Source organism: Blastomyces dermatitidis, assembly GCF_000003525.1.
Source record: "Blastomyces dermatitidis ER-3 genomic scaffold supercont1.3, whole genome shotgun sequence".
Taxonomy (NCBI): Eukaryota; Fungi; Ascomycota; class Eurotiomycetes; order Onygenales; family Ajellomycetaceae; genus Blastomyces; species Blastomyces dermatitidis.
In genome coordinates, this window is record NW_025544776.1 from 2,795,509 (window position 1) to 2,814,584 (window position 19,076).

A 19,076-nucleotide genomic window follows, 5' to 3' on the forward strand; every position below is an offset into this window, starting at 1 on the left:
TTAAGTACTATATCTATAATATTCTTATAATAACTCTGTAGTTCATAAGCTCACTATTTAAGTAAGATAGTTAAGCTCACTTATACAGCTTCTTAAATAACTATCTATATAATACTACTAACTAGTCATTGCTTCAGTTTTATTATATTATAATTCAAATCACTTAATCTGATTATAAGTTTGAATCAGTTAAGCTCTATTAACAGACTAATATAATTTTATATACTTATACTGAGACTGGTCTAATCTCACTCTCTAAGAGAAACTTTATATTATTCTCTAGAGTGTATACATCTTTACTCTAATAGAAATTTGAGATTTCTGAACTCACTGTATATTTTAATATAATATCTTTAATTACTCTGTTATTACTGCAGTCTCTACACTTCTATATCTATTATAAAGATAGAGAGATTAAGATTGAAAATTCTCTGAATTATAAGAAAAATATATTATCTGAATTTCATAACTTTATCTGTATTCTTGAATGAAAATTTTATCTTAATTTAAGTCAGTTTAATACTTATAAGATATAAGTAATATATACTGTCAATCTTCTTAAAGACATCTCTATAACTACTTAAGTTACTAAGAAGAGAGAGCTTGAGTATATTAATACTGTTATAATTTAAGAAGAATTCAAATACTTTCTACTGAATCAGATTGAAGATCACTGTAATTACAGCTTTACAGTGATACAGTAGTTCAACTAATTAAATTAATAAGTTAATAAGAATTCTTCTAATTTTAATATAAGATTTGAAGAATATTGAGAGAAATTAACTGATAATTTGAATTAATTAAAGATATAGCTTTATTTTATAAAGCTGACTTATAAGATATGAATAATAATATTACAGTATCAGACTTTATTAATTAATTATACTGAGCTTATTAACTTAACTTTCTGAATATATTTAAGTAATCAATACTCTGAAAAAAAGACTAATAAGATCTCTTCTAAATAATTAATAATAAAATCTAAACAGTACTGTGACAGCTTCAGTACAGATAATATAAAGAAGAATTTCAAGTATTTCAATTCTTCACTCACTGTGAAGAAATATTAAAAAAGATTTAATAAAGATCTCTGCTTTAACTGTGAAGCTAATAATCACTATACTAGTAATTATAAGAAGCTGAAGAAGAGAAGAAACTAAGAAGATATTTTTTTAAAGTTAACTTTTCTTCTGATAAATGTATCTGTAGAAGATAAAGAAGAGAAATAAAAAAATTAATAATTCTTATATCTCTGAGTTTATATTATAATCATAATAAATACTCTGAATAAGAAGATATCAGTGAGATATCTACTTAATTTTAGAGTAGATATTAACTTCATATTCTATTTCTTTTCTTTAATGAAGAGTTGAAAGAAGATAGACTTATCAGATTATATAAAATTTACTGATAAAATAAAATATCACTGTTTTAACATAATTCAAGTGAAGTGTGTAATCACAGACTTAGAAGAAATCTGTAAGAAGAGCAGTCTGCTTCTTCACACTGTTAATATTATAGATAAGAATATTATTCTAGATCTTCTATAATTGAGAGAAAACAATTCTCTCATTGACTGAGTTACTTAGATGTAATGATATTATCTCACTGATAAAGAGATAGTAATAGAGAAATCTGAAGAGTTTCATTAGAAGAATCTTGAGAAAAAGATAAAGTTAATATACTGTGTAGTAGAGAACTTGAGAACAGGTGAAAAAATCATCACTCTCACTGTAAGATTAGCAGCAGTATCTGTTATTAAAGATGAATAAATATGATGTCTCTTTGCAGATTATAAGAATGTCTTTTCAGAAAAGAAGGCAGCAAAGTTTTCTAACACTAAGATATGATATAAGATCTGTCTTAAAGATGATATAATGACACTGTACAGACCTCTTTACAACTTATCAGTAAAGAAATTGAATATTCTGTGTAAATATCTAGATTATTATTATTATTATTATTATTATTATTATTATTCTTCAATTATAGATGTATACATAATACAGTCAGAGACTATGACATCTACCTGAGAATTTCTAGTTCTCAGAGTTGTTCTAATATCTGTAGAGTTAACTATTATACATTTACCAATTTCAGATATACAAAATCAGAAAATTCTAGCTCAGAATATAAAAACTCTTTACAAATTACAGTATTTTAACACCTTCTGATACTTTGAAATCATTTGAAAATATTATGACAAAAGAAACAAGAAAACACTCTTAAAGATACACACATTAAATAAGTAGATAGAAAAGAACAGAAAAGAAAAAAGTAAAGTAAAGAGAGATAATAATAAAACAAAGTTATTAAAAGATACTATATAGCTGTTTCAACAGACTATATCTGATTAATTTCCATCTCTTCATATTCAGATATTTCTGAATTCAGTCATTTTCTTATGACTGCTTGAGTTTCTGATAGAAAGTCTATTAAGTATTTAATTTCTTGTGATTCAAAGGTTGCTTGAGTCAGTGTATGATTACAGATAGACTGACTGTCAGAATTATGAATTTCACATTTAATTTCATTTGATCTGATCTCATACATTTCTTGGTGTGAATTCTGCTGAGACTAGCTATCAAAAAAACATGCAAAGTGACTATATATCAGATCTTAAAATGAAACCATGACTTGAAAAAATAAGAAAGTGATCTCATTTAATCTCATTTAGTCTCATTCTTAGTATAAAGTTACTATTTTTAGACATTTTAAGGTTTTTTTTAGACATTTTAAGGTTTTTTTTAGACTATTTTTAATTTTTTAAAAAGTAACACTTTTTGATAATGCTTAAATGAGATTTAAAGTCATTTAAAGCAATAAAAATAATTTAAATTGAGAAGTGAAAATCATGATCTTATTTGAAAAATGTGATAAGAGTAGATATGTAACGTGGCGGAACCGAAGCGGTGGCTAGTCAGCGGCAACACGTAGAGGTAGTTGTTTGAGAAGCTGTATGAATGAGCTTGACTATCTTGCTTGAATAGCAAGCTTGTAGACTACAGAGTTATTGTGAGAATATCACAGATATAATACTTAGTATATTAAGAAGATTATATAAGATACACAGTAACTCTTATATATATTTCAGTAGAAGAAAAACAAATCACTGACTTCTTTAATGAGAAGTCAGCACCTAGCTATTCTATATAGATAATGAGTGAATACTCTTCTCTCATTTCATAAGCAAGAATAGCTGAAGTGATATCTCAGCAGTGTCTTATTATCAAGAAAGAGTAATCTGCTGATCTTGTATAGAAGTGAGATTCTTATATTTATCAATTAAATCTTTCTATAATATATCTGAATAATGTCATAGAGTGATTGAAAATCAGTTCAGATGAGATGAAATTATTCACATGAAAGCAATAAGTCATGTGAAATTATAACAGAGTCTTAGCACAGCTGAGAGTGTGATAATACTCTTCTCTTTAAGAGCATAGTCTCTATACTCTCAAGATCATTAGATTAGAAATTATCTTTGTTATATAGCAACAGTTATCAACTGATTAACAGTGTATATACTGTATGTGATATAAAGAAATAGATGAGTTTTTCTGCTAACTGTGTAGATCTTTCTTTACTCATCTTTATTCAAATCAAACATATGATAAGTGAGTTTCTTATATATCAATTTAAGATGAAGAAAATATAGTTAATAAGTGACTTACAGATCTCTTATCATATTTTATTCTATATATGAAATTCTCTGTAAAAGTAATGTATTTTAGAGACAAAGCTAACAGTAGTAACAGGATTTTTTTGAAAAGATTTCTCTCTCTTATGAAATATTTTTCTTTCTCTTCTCTCAATTGTAACAGTGAGTGTATGAGAGTATTATTCTTGAAGAATAATAAGGAGCTTATTCTAACATTTTCTAGTGAGTAAATATCTTCATGATGTGACTGCAGTCTCTGTGACTATCAAGAAAGCTCAGTTGAAGATAAAGATGACAGTGTTAACAGACTGCAGAAGCATCACTCTCATTGTCACATCTTCTTCTCCTCCTTCTCCTGCTTCTCTTGCAGCCGTGGCAGCAGTTGCCATGTCTTGCAGTGAGATGTTGTCCCTTCTGCCGGTCAGTTCATCTGTGTTCAGTTCTTCCCCTGCTCCCCTCACTGTCATTGCGACGCTGCCTCCCCCCTTAATCAACACAGTGACATATGACCTCATGTGATCATTCAGAGAGAACTCTGGAAAGAGCTTGATTTCAGAAACAGTGACTCTGAGAAGCTTAATTCATAGTTTCTCTTTCATGGCATGTCTGAGCTCTGCTCAGAATGCTGCTGAGTTGAGTCTGCAGAGTCTCACAGTTTCTTTATCTTCTCTCTGTGAAGAGGCTCTGATGCAGCTTCTGATCAGCACTGTCATCTGTCTGTACTGTACTAAGCAGCTGAAGAAGAGAGAGATTTTATATATCTGTCTCTTCTCTCACTTTCATTATTTTCATTGTATCTGTAACAACAACTCCTGTCTCTCTGTAAGTATTTTTTCACAGAAAGACATTGTGTCAGCTCTGATAAAAAGTACAGAGTGAGAGTCTCAGAGCTTCAAGTATTAACAGATTTTATCAAGACTGAGAAGATTCTTCTTACTTATCTGTAAAAGAAGATGAAAGTGTGAATCTCTGAGATGAAAAAACATCTCAGAATAACTGATCTTAAGAAGAAGTCAGTCAGTACTACTGTTGAAAGTGCTATGAAGATTAATCACTGATTGAAGAGAATCTCACTTTAATTAAAGTAGATAATCAAGATACTTTATAAATTAATAAGTTAATACTTTAAGCATCTCTTATACTCTTCTACAGTATACTTCTCTATGATGCTGCAGTGCTAACTTCTCAGCAGATAAAGATACTGATATCAGAGACTTTAATAGTGAAGAATAAGTTTAATAAGAATGTGATTATTAATAAGTAGACTCTGATCTCTCTTTTTACTTTTTCAACAGACTGCAGTCTTATTAGAATAACAGCAGCTCACAAGTTAATAATATTAATCTTTTTATTGATTTCAAATATTTCTTTTCTTTTAACTGCTTCAGAAATTTTACACTTGTGTAGTCTCATTAAACTTCTAAAAACTCTTTGAGAGAAAATAGAAGAAGAGTGCTACAGAGCTTATAAGACATCAGCTCATCACTGTAAGATTATCTCTAAAAAATTCTTTAAGAAAAATAAGAAGTCTCAAGTAGCATTTCTTATTCAATATCTCTAGTGTGTAATAGAGTAGTCTCTACTAGTCATCTCATAGCTTACAATCTCTTTCTCAGCATTTTTCAAATACTTAAGCAGTTTTCACAAATTCTCTGACAATGAATAATCTTCTCATTTAATGAGATATTAAAGCTTACTGTAATATATTCACTTATTTAATATTTTCTTTATAAGATATTCAGTATCACTCTCAATCTCAATATCATTCAGTTAAAACAGCTCTGTTTCAGAGCATTGCTTATAGAGCTTTAAATAGAAAATGTGAAAAACAGAATGAATTGATTTCAATTCTGTAAGTAATTTCAACTTATATATCTGCTTACTCATCACTCTTATTATCAGAAAAGATTCTAGTCACTGCTCACTGAGCTTCTTACACAGTCTTATTATCTTGATATTCTTTGCTGAAAGTAGTACTTGATTCTCTATTAAGAACTTCATTGAAAGATGTTTTTAATTATAGTATTTTATCTATCACTTCTGAACATGATGAATGCTTTTCACTGTCTTCTCATGAATTTTATTCAAAAGTTTCAATCTCACTTTTACTTCTAACACTGAGAGATACTTTATTCTCTGTATCTATCTAATATTCTGACTGTCTATTTCTTTCTTTAAAACATTATCTGTGACATCACTGAGTAACAAAGAATTATATTTATAACAAGTATAGAAAGAAGATATCTTTAAGATTACATTCTTTACATTGTTATATATGAATTCAGTGATTAGAAGATGTTTAAGTCAATTATTCTGATAATATAAACAGAACACTTGAAGATGCTGTTCTAGTGTCTGATTCTGATATTCAGTCTGATTATCAGTCTGCAGATGAAATACAGTACTGAGAAGATATCTTATTATAAGATGATAGTAAAAAGTCAATCAGTATTTACTGATAAAGAGGAATTCTTGATCTGTTATTAATAATTTCAGAGCATCATGATCATAAATAATGATATCTAAAAACAGATCAGTTAATTCAGAGACTTTAATCTTTTTATAAATAGAAATATATCTGATTATCTTTATAAAGCAGTTAACAATGATCAAAATTAAGTCATATTCTTTGACTCTTATCAACTTCAGCAGATCAACTATGAAATTCATTGATAGATTCTATCATGAGCTCTTTGAAACAGGCAGTGATATTAACTCATTATATTGCTTATACTGTGAGATCTTTATTCTTTAGCAGATATTGTAAGTCTTAATATACTCTTTGATATCTGTTCAGAGCTTATCTTAAGTGTATTTACATTTTAGAAGCTTCTCAGTCTTCTCTAACTCAAAGTGTCTCATATGAGAATTATTATAATGAATTCTTAATAACTTCTGACACATCACTCTGCTACAAGAGATGAAGACTGAATTATTCAACAGTAGAAGTTCATATTCTTCTAGTTATCAGTGACTTGATTTCTTAGCAGTATCATCTCAATCAGAGTCTGTCTCTTTCAAGTTTAAATCAGACTCTTTCTTCTTCAACTTCTGAATTCAAGCTGTAGTAGAGATATTTCTCTTCTGTAACTTATCAATAAATTTCAAAAGTAGTCAGATTAAAAGATTATAGATTATTTCATTCTTTGTCAATTCAATGATTATAAGATATAATATAAGAAGCTCATGATCTTCAGTATCAGTTCTCTACAGAGACTCAGGTTTTCTTTCATCTTCTATACTGAGTTACACAGCTGCCTCTTCAGTGCTGTTTCTGAGCTTCAGAGAACTTCAATTCTCTACAGTCAGCTTCTTCTGCAGTGATGACAGAGATTCTTTTATAGAATTCTTCTCTGTATTAACAATATTATAATCAGATCATCTAGACAGTGTATCAGTGAGATTAAGCTGATCTGAACAGTATCAGATATAGAAATCATACTTCAAAAGCAGCTTCACTCATCTGGCTTAACATTCTGTCAAGCTCTTTATTATCAAGAAATAATGCAGATTTACATAATCAGTGAGAACTTACACTGAGTACTTACTACTCTGAAGATAATGTTATCAGATCTTAAAGAATTCAATAATTACTAACATCTTCTAATTATAAATATTATACCTTCTCTGCATAAGTAATAACTTCTTGAAGAAGAAGATCACTGAACTTTATTCACAGTGTCTTATAGACTCTGTGAAAAAGTCTTCTTTCATAGACAATTTATTATCTGTTTCTTCAGAAGTGATTATTCTCTGATTCTTTCAATATTGAAAGATCTCTGATGTCAACTGTGAAAAGATTTCATAGATCTCATTCTCAGATGCATCAGTCTCACACTGACTGAGTAAGTCAGAATTAAAGTGATTCAGTATCATGACATCTGCAAAAGCTTGTTTCAATTCTACAAATATCTGTATAGTATCTTGAGTGAGAGTAAATAGTCTTATTTTCCTGTCTTTCACACTTCTCTTTAACAGATCTGTAAGAGGAACAGTAATTCATGAATATACATAGATGAATCATCTGTAGAAATTTGCAAATTCTAGAAACACCTGCATCTCACAGTACATTCACAGCATCAGTCAGTTCTCAATGATGAAGACCTGACTTTTGTTCATTGAAATGTCATTCATCTCAATAATATAATCTAAGAAATCAATCTTCTGCATGTAGAATGAGCATTTTTCAGTATTTATATAGAGTTAATACTATCTCAAGCAACTCAACACTTCTTAAATATGAGTATCATATTCTTTCTCTGATTTTGAGAAGATTAGAATGTTATTCAGATATACTATGCAGAAGATGTTAACAAGGTCTCACAGTGTCTCATTTATATAGGTCTGAAAGATGACTGAAGTGTTACAAAGATTAAAAGATAAAACAAGATATTCAAAATTATCATACTTGATATAAAAAGTCATTTTTCAAACATCATCTTTGTTAACTCTAATTCTATGATAGACATTTCATATATCAATCTTTGAGAACATCTTTGCTTCAGATAATCAATCAATCATCTCATCAATCAATAGTAATAAATAGTAATTCTTAATCATCATTTTATTGAGACCTCTCTAGTCTATGTATAGATGTAGTCTATCATTTTTCTTGAGTATAAAGAGTATAGACACTTCTGCTGAACTCTTTGATGAATATATTCAGTTCTTTGATTATGCTTTTTCAAGATATTTGCACAGAACATTCAATTTCTTTATAAACAAGTTATAAAGAGATCTGTACAACACTGTTACACTGTCTTCAAGATGAATCTTATATCATATCTTGATATCAGAAAACTTTGCTACTTCCCTTTTCAAAAAGATATTCTTAAAATCTGTAAAGAGATATTGTATATATCTATCTTCAATAACAGATACTGCTGCTAATCTTGTAGTGAGAGTAATGACTTCTTTATCTGTTCTCAAGTCACAATCATCTGCTACACAGTATATTGACTTAATCTTTTTCTCAAGATTCTTTTGATGAAACTCTTCAGATTTCTCTATCACTGTCTCTTTATTAGTGAGACAGTACTGTCACATCTGAGTGACTCAGTCAATGAAAGAATTGTTTTCTCTTAATCACAGAAGATCTAGAATGACATTCTCATCTATGATATTAACTGTATGAAGAAGCAGACTGCTGTTCTTAAAGATTTCTTCTGAGTCTGTGATCACATACTTTGCTTAAATTATGTCAAAACAGTGATATTTCATTTCATCAGTAAATTTCATATAATCTGACAGATCTATCTTCTTTCAACTCTTTATTAAAGAAAAGAAATAGAATATGAAGTTAATATCTATTTCAGAGTTGAGTAGACATCTCACTGATATCTTCTTATTCAGAGTATACATTGTAATTATAACATGAACTCAGAGATATGAGAATTGTCAATTCTTTTCTTTCTCTTCTTTATCTTTCACAGATATGTTTGTCAGAAGAGAAGTTAACTTTGAGAAGATATCTTCTCAGTTTCTTCTCTTCTTCAGCTTCTTACAATCACTGATATAGTAATTATCAGCTCTGCAGTTGAAACAGAGATCTTTATCAAATCTTTTTTAGTATTTCTTCACAGTGAGTGAAGAATCAGAATACTTAGAATTCTTCTTTACTTTCTCTACACTGAAGCTGTCACAGCACTGTTTAGATCTCATTATTAATTACTTAGAAGAGATCTTATTGATCTTTTTCTCAGAGAATTGATTATTCAAATAGATCTGAGAAGTCAGGTTAACAAGCTCAGTGTGATTGATTGATAAACTCTGATATTATGATATTATTATCTGCACCTTGTGAGTCAGCTTTGTGAGATAAAGCTGTGTTTTTAATTGATTCAAATCATCAGTCAATTTCTCTCAATATTCTTCAAATCTTGCATTGAAATTAAAAGAATTCTCATTATCTTATTAATATAATGAGTTAAATCACTGTATTATCATGAAGTCATAGTTGTAGTAATCTTTGATTTGATTCAGTAGAAAGTTCTTGAATTCTTCTTAAGTCATGATAGTATTAGTATGCTTAAGCTTTCTCTTCTTGATGACTCAAGTAGTTGCAGAGATGCCTTCAAGAAGGTTAGCAGTATATATTACTCATATCTTATAAGTATTATACTGGCTCAGATTAAGGTGGAATTTCCATTCAAGAGTACAGATAAAGCTGTGAAATTCAGACAAGATGTTTCACTTATATCTCAGTGAATCTCTGATCATAATCTCTCTATCTTCATGATAGATGTAGGTGTGTAGAGGCCGCGGCGGTGACAGGGTGATTGAAGCACTCATGTCAAAATGTGCAGCAGGTTCAGAAATCTCAGATTTCTGCTGAGGTAGAGATGTATACACTCTAGAAAATGATGTAGTGTTTCTCTCAGAGGGTGGGATTGAGTTGATCTCAGTATAGATGTGTGAAGTCATATCAATCTGTTAGAGCTCAACTGATTCAAATGTGTAATCAGATTAAGCAATTCAAATTGTAATATGACAGAACTGAAGTGATGACTAGTCAGTGATGATATATAGAGATAGTTATTTAAGAAGCTATATGAATAGACTTGACTATCTTGCTTGAATAGTGACCTCATAGACTACAGGGTTATTGTGAGAATATCACAGATATAATACTTAGTATACTAAGAAGATTGTATGAGACACACAGTAACTCTTATATATATTTCAGTAGAAGAAAAACAAATTACTAACTTCTTTGATAAGAAGCCAGCACCTAGCTATTCTATATAGACAATGAACAGATACTCTTCTCTCATTTCATAAGTGAGAATAGCTGAAGTGATACCTCAGCGGCGTCTTATTATCAAGGAAGAGTAATCTGCTGATCTTGTATAGAAGTAAGGTTCTCATATCCATCAATTGAATCTTTCTATGATATATCCGAATGATGTCATAGAGTGGTTGGAAACCGGTTCAGATGAGATGAAATCATCCGCATGGAAGTGATGAGCCGTGTGGAACCGCAACGGGGCCTTGGCGCGGCCGGGAGCGTGACAAGATAGTAAGTTTCACTGAGACAGTATAAGACTACTATTGTGGCGTCCACTCTTGCTACTTTCTGAGGCTTTCATCTCTTTCTTTCTGAGGCTTCTGTCTCTTTCTTTCTGAGACTTTCATCTCTTTCTGAGACTTTCATCTCTTTCTTTCTGAGACTTTTATCTCTTTCTTTCTGAGACTTCTGTCTCTTTCTTTCTGAGGCTTCTGCTTCTTCTTTCTGAGACTTTCACTTCTTTCTTCTGTAAAAGTCAATCACAATAAACAAACAAGCATGTATTTATATATATATAGAGGTGTTCACTCATCTTCATCTTGAAGAATAAGACAAGATTTATCTTTTTACATGTACAATATGTGATCAGTATACACTACAGATAATGTATGCTGCAATTTGATAGTATATCTCATTAAGAATAAGATTCTCAGTCCTCTTAGATTTCACTTCATCTTTAAAAGATGTAATACTGATGATTAATCTGAATTACAGATGATGAAGTTCAGCTAACTAATAATTAATCTGATTGATTTCTGTACATTCTTTTTATCTTTGAGAAGATATAACACTGATGATTAATCTGAGTTACAGATAATGAAGTTCAGTCAACTGATAATTAATCTGATTGACTACTCTATCTTTTTCATCACTGCAGCTGATAATTCATTCAATTATAATAGACTCACTCTATATACATCTGTTTCACACTGCAATGAAGCAGAATGAATGTCTCACTAGAAGTGACTTCTGTCAGCTGCTTCACTCTGCTGAGTTGAATGAGTTCACTGAGAAGTGAGCTTCTCATGAACCTGCTCAGAGATCTGACACTGAGTGTGCCTACTTGCAGACAGCAGTGAAGAAACACACTGTCATGATTATAAAGGTCTGACAGAACATAAATGAATAATATAATAGTATCAAGAACTAAGTTATATTATACAATTATGTTAAAGCAGAGAATATTCTTATGAGAGTATCTGTTAGATATTACAATGATGTTAAGATAACTCTTGACTCAGTTTCTGTTGTGAAATGAAAGAATGTTATTGATTCTTGACTACAGACTTTCTGTACAGAGGTTATAAAGTATATGAAAGAAAGAGAATCAATAGCTTCAAGCTATGTTGAGTTTAATGATCAGAGTCATGCCTCTTCTGATGAAGCTGCTGTATTATATATAATTGAAGAGTTGAAGCAACTGAAGTCTCAGCTGACTCAGTGAGAAAGTGAGCTAGATAAGTGTGAGCACCAGCTCAATCAGCAGCAGAATCAGCTGAATAAGTGTATCACTCTTATTAATGAGTGTGTCAACAAGCTTCAGAACAATCTTCAGCATTTAACAGATAGAAGAAGCTGACTGATAGAGATATGAAGCAACTTCTGCACAGAGAAAGCAGCACTCACTACTCAGAGATAAGAGTAGTAGTGTAAAAATTAACAGCAGCAGAAATAACTGACTTAAGTTAAAGATAATGATTCTCTCACTGAATTCTCTCAGTGACTGAATATCTTATTTAATGAAGGCTTTGAACTACTCTCTAGAGTTCTGTGAATATCTGCAATCTCAAGAGAGCTGTGTGATACTGAGTGAGATGTGTTTGAAGACAGAACCTATTACTCAAATATGATAAGAAATAGATTCAATTTTACATAAGAGACAGACATTCCATACTTTATCTATGACATAGAAGAGAATCAAGTCTGCAGAGAGCAAGTACTCACAGTATTCTTGAAGAAGAAGATCTATCTCATCTGTAATTATGATGACTTTCTACTAGATAATAGATCTCATTCATTCTTATAATGAATCAGTGATGCAGTTCACTACACTGAAGATGATGAATGAGAATATCTGATATGACTGAGAGTAAGTGATATTATGCTGTTTAATTCAGTAGAAGTAGATGTAATGATGTTCATCAGTCATCTAGAGTTTATTATTATACAGAAGAGAGAAGATGCAGTACTTCAGATCTTTTCATTATACTTAAAGAAACAGATATTAGAATGACACAATGATCTATCTATGAAAATGAGAAAGAATATAAGTACTTCTCTTCTCATCACAATCAGCAAGCTGAGGTGAGAATTTCAGCTATCTGAGAGACAAGTCTGAATAAAAGCTTAAGAACTGTGTTTCTTCTTTGAGAAGTTGAATAAGCTGTCATTGATACTGTATATCTCATGAAAGATTAACTTGCTCTGAGCTGTCTCAATCTTCAACTCTGTGATAATGAAGAGACTTCTATAGAAAGAATTGAAGTCAAATCTATCTCTGATCACATCTCTTGTTTTCACTGAGTGTCTGAATAACTTCTGAAGAAGAATTAGAGATAATGAGTCAGCTATCTGATATACTTGAACTGATTGAAGAACTCAATTCACTGAATATATACAAGACTTCAGATAATTTGATTAAAATAATGACTGCTGCTCTTATCAGACTCTCTTAATCAGGTTATATATGAAAACTATCAAGTCATCTGTGTCTGCTGCAGACTCTGCAGTGACTCTCTCTGTGAGTGTCTCTGCAGTGAGCAGACTGCTGATTAGATATGCAGAGAGTAAATCATCAGCATCTGCAGCAGGGTGCTATATATGCAGAGGCTCTCATTATATCAATCACTGCCTTAGAAAAGAAGACCTAGTGAATCAAGTTGAATGAAAGAGTGACAGAGAAGAGAATGATAATCTATTATAACTAGATCTCAGTCTAGATTTCAATAATGAGTTGAAAAAATAGACAATGAGTCAGATACTGAGAGGTCTGTCTTATTCATGAACACTCTCTCAGACAATTATCTGAGTATGTTTAACACTGATATATACACTATCATGGCGTGTGATGTTCTCACAAGTGATTGAGAATATATTAGTGAACTGCAGTACTTACTCTACATCTTTCTTATCATTCTCATTGATACTCTCTGAGATGATCTCTCAGTTTGCATTGATACAGGTGTGAATATATTGCTTATTAATGCAGTGATAGCAAGCTTATTCTTTTCTCAATATCAGCTGACTGCTCTGTCACATGACTGATGTATGCATATTTGAGAAGTTGATTTGAATATAAATGAATTGAATCTATTCATATCAACAGCTCTCACTCTAAAGATGAATAATGAGGCTCTTTTTCATCTGAAGAGTGAATTTCATCTGATGTGATATCTCAGATGCAATATGATTATAGTAAATAATATATTATCATCAGTGAGAGTCATCATCAATATTCATGATAAGTGTATTATATTTCATGAGAAATATGCTATAAATATCAAGATCATCAGAGACATTATTCATGCAGGTAGAAACTCTTCTCTGTTATAAAAGTAAAAAAGAATCATCATCTGCTCTGCAGATGCTAATATTGTCAATAATAATTCAATTGAGAAGTCATCTCTGTTTTCTATCTCACACACAGAATTATTTCTATTGACAGATACAGAAGATCATGACAATCCTCTTCAGATTCTCACAGTGAATACTCTTGCTGAGTGAGTTAAAGCACAGATATTAGATCACTGAGCAGCAGATGATCATGAGACAATTCAGAAGATTATTGACTGACATCACAAACTTTTTGATCTCAATCTGAGATTATTTTCAGTCAATATGAAGATATCACTACAGTTCATTAATAAAGATAATTTTTTCAGACTGAAGCAGTGATCATACTCTCTCTCACAGAGGGATTAGAAAGCAGCTGATCAAATCTTGAACCTACTTATTTGAAATGAAAGAATTGAGAGAGTTTCTCTTGAGATCAAGAACTCTATCACTTCTTCTATATTCATGATCTGGCATAAAGAGAAACTGTGTGTGATTATGAACTTGTGAAAGATCAAACTACAATTACTTTCAAATGTGTATTCTTTACTGATACAGTAGAATGTTCTGCAGTTGTTGAGCAGTTTCATAGTGTTCTTATCAATGAATATCTGTCAAGGCTTCTTTCAACAGCTTATAGAAGATTCTGATTACTTTAAAACCATCTTCATCACACTGCACTGAGAGCTTGAATGCTTCACAGTTGCTACAATGAGATTAGCAATCTCACTCAGATTCTTTCAGTAATGTATGTAGACTGACCGTGTGACCGTGTCTGAGACCAGGACCAGAATTTTTGATAGTCTCATTGTCAATTCGACAGATCCCATTACACGGTTCTAACATTAGATAGTAGTCTCATACTGTCTCAGTGGGACTTACTGTCAACTCTTGTCACATTTTCCAAATGAGACCATGATTTCCACTTCTCAATTTAAATTATTTTTATTGCTTTAAATAGCTTTAAATCTTATTTGAGTGTTACCAAAAAGCGTTACTTTTTAAAAAATTAAAAATAGTCTAAAAAAAACCTTAAAATGTCTAAAAATAGTAACTTTATGCTAAGAATGAGACTAAATGAGATCAAATGAGACCACTTTCTCATTTTTTTCAAGTCATGATTCCATTTTGAGATCTGATATATAGTCACTTTGCATGTTTATTTAATGATTAGTCCCAGCGGGATTCACGCCAAGAAATGTATGAGACCAGATCAAATGAGACCAAACGTGAAATTCATGGTCCCGGCGGCCAGTCTAAATGTATGAAAGAGATACTGGCACAATTCTTGTGATGATTCATCTTGATCTATGTTGATGATATCATCATCTTCTCATATTCACTAAATGATCATCTTCATCACATACAGGCAGTATTCACTGCTCTCAAGATGTTTGAGATGATAATGTTCTTATTCAAATGTCATTTCATCTATCTCTCTGTGTGTTTACTGAGCCACTATGTTAGCTGACTGAGAATATTCACTCAGAAGAAGAAGATAGCTGCTATCACAAATCTGGTCTTCTCTATAATTCTCAGAGAGCTGAAGAGAGTTGTCAGCCTCTTCAACTACTATCATGACTTTGTAAACTTCTATGCAGATAAGATAGAAGCACTGAAAACACTTAAAATCAGAATGCTGTGCAACAGCCTCTGAACAGGTCAGAAAAGAGCATTGTATGCAGCAAGAATCAAATTGATTGAGTTTGAAGCATTTTCACAATTTCAAGTTCTACTCACAGAGACTTAACTTTTCTTCAATACTGTTAAACAGGCCTTAATGAATGCTCTCATGAGAGCATACTCTCACTTCAAGTGATCATTCATCATGTATGTGAATTCTAGCAAACAGTGTGGAATAGAGATCGCGCTGCATCAGATGGATGCTGATGAGATTGAGAGGCCTATTCTATTTCTATCATGATGATTGAACCTGGCAGAGAGACAGTATTGAGCGACCGAATTAGAGTGCTTAGAATTGATATGAGCTCTGAAAAAGCTTTCTCAATACCTTGACAGTGAATTCATCATTGTGACTGATTATATTGCACTTATATTCACTCTTCAGTCATCTGCCACAGGTCATCAGAGTAATCAATTGATGAATTGAGTTCTGACCCTTAGCATGTATATTCCATGCATGAAAATCCACTATTGCAAAGACACTTCATATCATAATATTGATACTCTCTTCTGATTATACACTCTCACAGACAATTCTGAAGAGATTTCTCAAGATAATCAAGAAAAGATATGTCAAGCACTCACTCAGTAAGCTGATGAAATCAAGAATGAGTTCATCACTACTGTATTCAATGTAGACATTGCTCTCTTAAATAATATCAAAGATCAATTGTGTAAGAATCTACTGACTGATTCAATCTTGAGAAAGATCTATCATAAAGGGATGTGAGAGAGAAAATATCATTCATTCACATTTCAAGATGATCTTCTGTTCTTTGTCAATGACTGTCTCTGTATTACACAGACCTTAGCAGAAGACCTTATCTGCATGTATTATGATGCTGCTGAACACCAGGGTCTTTATCAAACAGAAGACATTGTACACTGATTCTTCTTGTTATCTCACACTTATAAATGAATTCTCAATTGCATCTCATGTTGTCTCAATTGTCAACTGTCTAAGTTATTAAATCACTCTCAGTGAGGAAAATCACATCTCATCTTATCTCTGAAAGAATCATTTGAGGTTCTGTCAATTGATTTTATTATGAGATTACTGATAAGTGACAGCTGTGACACAATACTGACAGTTACAGATAAATTCTTGAAAGCTGTCATTCTGATCATCAGGTAAGAGAAATGAGATACTCTGTAATAAGTGAAAGAGTTCTACAGAGAAGTAGTCTGTTACTGACAGCTCTCACTGATCATTATCTCAGATAGAGATTTCAAATTCATGTTATAATTTTGAAAGAGCATTCTTCAACAGATGAGAATCAAGAGCTGAATGACAACTGTCTACAATTCTCATTTAAATGACTAGAGTGAGTGAATCAATCTCACTATTGAAATCACCTTGTGAGCACTTCTCATAGATAAGTACAAATCATCTTAAAGAATTCTACTTAATCAGATGAAAAGAGTTCTGAACTCAGTAGTCACTCGCTCAGTGATAGTCTTCTCATTTGAATTGCTCACAGAAGTCAAGCTGAGATGACTGCTGCTGAGAAATAAAGAAGCTCTGACAGATACAGCTGAATTCATCACAGTCTGTGACACTGTATAGTGAGATACTCTAGATTTATATGTTCTCATGAAGATTAAAATGATGGAATTCTTCGACTGCTCTCACACTCAATCAGTTATCAAGATGAGTGACTTTGTCTTTCTTAATCTGGTCTGCAAGAATGAGAAAGAATATACTGTTTAAGAATCTTCAAAGATCTCATTTCTGCAGACTGATCTGTTTGAGGTTGTTATAAAAGTCTTTGATATTGTCTTTCATCTACTACTTCCTCTTAAGTGATGTATGCATTCTATTATTTCTATTATTCATTTGGAAAAAACACTTCTACATTCTGCAGATCTTGAACATTCATCCTCAGAGTCAGTCATTATGACTAATCAGTCTCAATTTGAAATTGAAAAGATCATCAGTAAATGCACAAAGAGGGGAAAAACATATCTTCAGATTAAGTGAAGAGAATATGAAGACCTGACCTGAGAATCTCTTGATGTGATTATGAAGAATACTTCAGATCTTGTCAAAGTCTTCATAGTTAAGAGACCTCGCGGGTGATCATGTCAAGCCTAAGAGAAATGAATAAGAAAGAGGATATCATGAGTAGAAGTAACAAGAAAAAAGAGGGAAAAAAGAAAAGAAAAGAAAATTCATTATCACTATTTTTTAACTACTAACTGCAGAAGAAAAAAAAAAAAAGAAGGAAGAAAACAGAATAAAGAAAAGTAAAATCAGAGATCTTCTATCTGTTACATTCACTTCAAGTCTCTTATTAATCATTCTCAAGCTCATGTTGCAGCTTCATCTTCTGTTTAGTGAGACATGCATCTCAGAATACAACATCTGCTGACAGACTGTCATTCATGAGATCACTGAAGTGTGTCTCACTAGGCAGTTTGAAGAAATAATTATCATTGATAATGTTATCTGCAGCTAAGATCACATTAGCAAATTCTCTGATCTTGTTTAACTTCTTCTGAGCAGCCTGCATGGTGTTCAGATTATATTTATCAAGATTAAGCAGCTGTCTCAACACCTTCAGATCCTGTGTCATACAGTTAATAGTCTGATCCCTGGAAGATAAAATTGATGACTACTGTCTGCCACTTATCTTGATATTCTTGACCACTCTGACAGGAGTTAAACTAGCATTTCTCTCACTAATTAGAATATACTTAGTAGATTTCAGAGTGATCAGACTCAAGGTCTTCTGTTTCAAGAAAGTGAGTGTCTTCTCAGCAGAGATAAAGATCAAATTATTTTCATCTGCATCACTATCTTTGATAGTATCATCTCTGTCTGTATTCACAGTCTTCTCAAATCTCAGCATACTTCTCTCAAACAGCAGATTGTCAGTGTTTTTTTCAAATCTGTATCAGCTATGACAATTTAAAGAACAGCAGACACTCTTGTTATCTCACTAACAGTTGATATAAGCATCATGTCCCTGCTGAGTCTGATTATTATCTGAAGAAGTAATCACACACTCTTTGAATCATCTGTGATCTGCTGTACAAGACTGACAAGATGTGAGAGCTACTTCTCTATGAGTTTGAAGAATGATGACATTCTGATTAGCTGAATCTTTGAGATCAACTATTCTCAGAGTAATTAAGTCATTATTTATCATTCATCACTGTAACTTTCATTGTGTGAGCATTCATTTCAGCTGCTTGATCAATCACTAACTGAGCAGAACAAAAAATTCACAGTCTATAAACAGCATTTTCTCACTGCATTCTGTGAGTCTTTCAATAATTTACATGGCATCTGCAAGTCCTTCTACAGTCAGATCTCATATTATCAATACACTTGACTGAGCTGACTTCTCATTCTTTTGAATGTGTAGATTGGTTTTGTCATCATGATGC

The 19,076-nt window shown here is 31.6% G+C and overlaps 2 protein-coding genes across 2 annotated transcripts; both read right to left on the bottom strand.

Moving 5' to 3' along the window:
- Positions 1-3,936: 3,936 nt before the first annotated feature.
- BDCG_16651 (uncharacterized protein) lies at positions 3,937-4,128 on the bottom strand (the record flags this gene model as incomplete). Its single annotated transcript, XM_045425854.1, has 1 exon — positions 3,937-4,128. One exon carries the CDS (start codon positions 4,126-4,128, stop codon positions 3,937-3,939), a length of 192 nt encoding a protein of 63 aa, XP_045280253.1.
- A 13,906-nt stretch (positions 4,129-18,034) lies between these two features.
- BDCG_16652 (uncharacterized protein) lies at positions 18,035-18,535 on the bottom strand (the record flags this gene model as incomplete). Its single annotated transcript, XM_045425855.1, has 2 exons — positions 18,035-18,278; positions 18,381-18,535. The coding sequence occupies 2 exons, from the start codon at positions 18,533-18,535 to the stop codon at positions 18,035-18,037; spliced, it is 399 nt and encodes a 132-aa protein (XP_045280254.1).
- Positions 18,536-19,076: the final 541 nt, after the last annotated feature.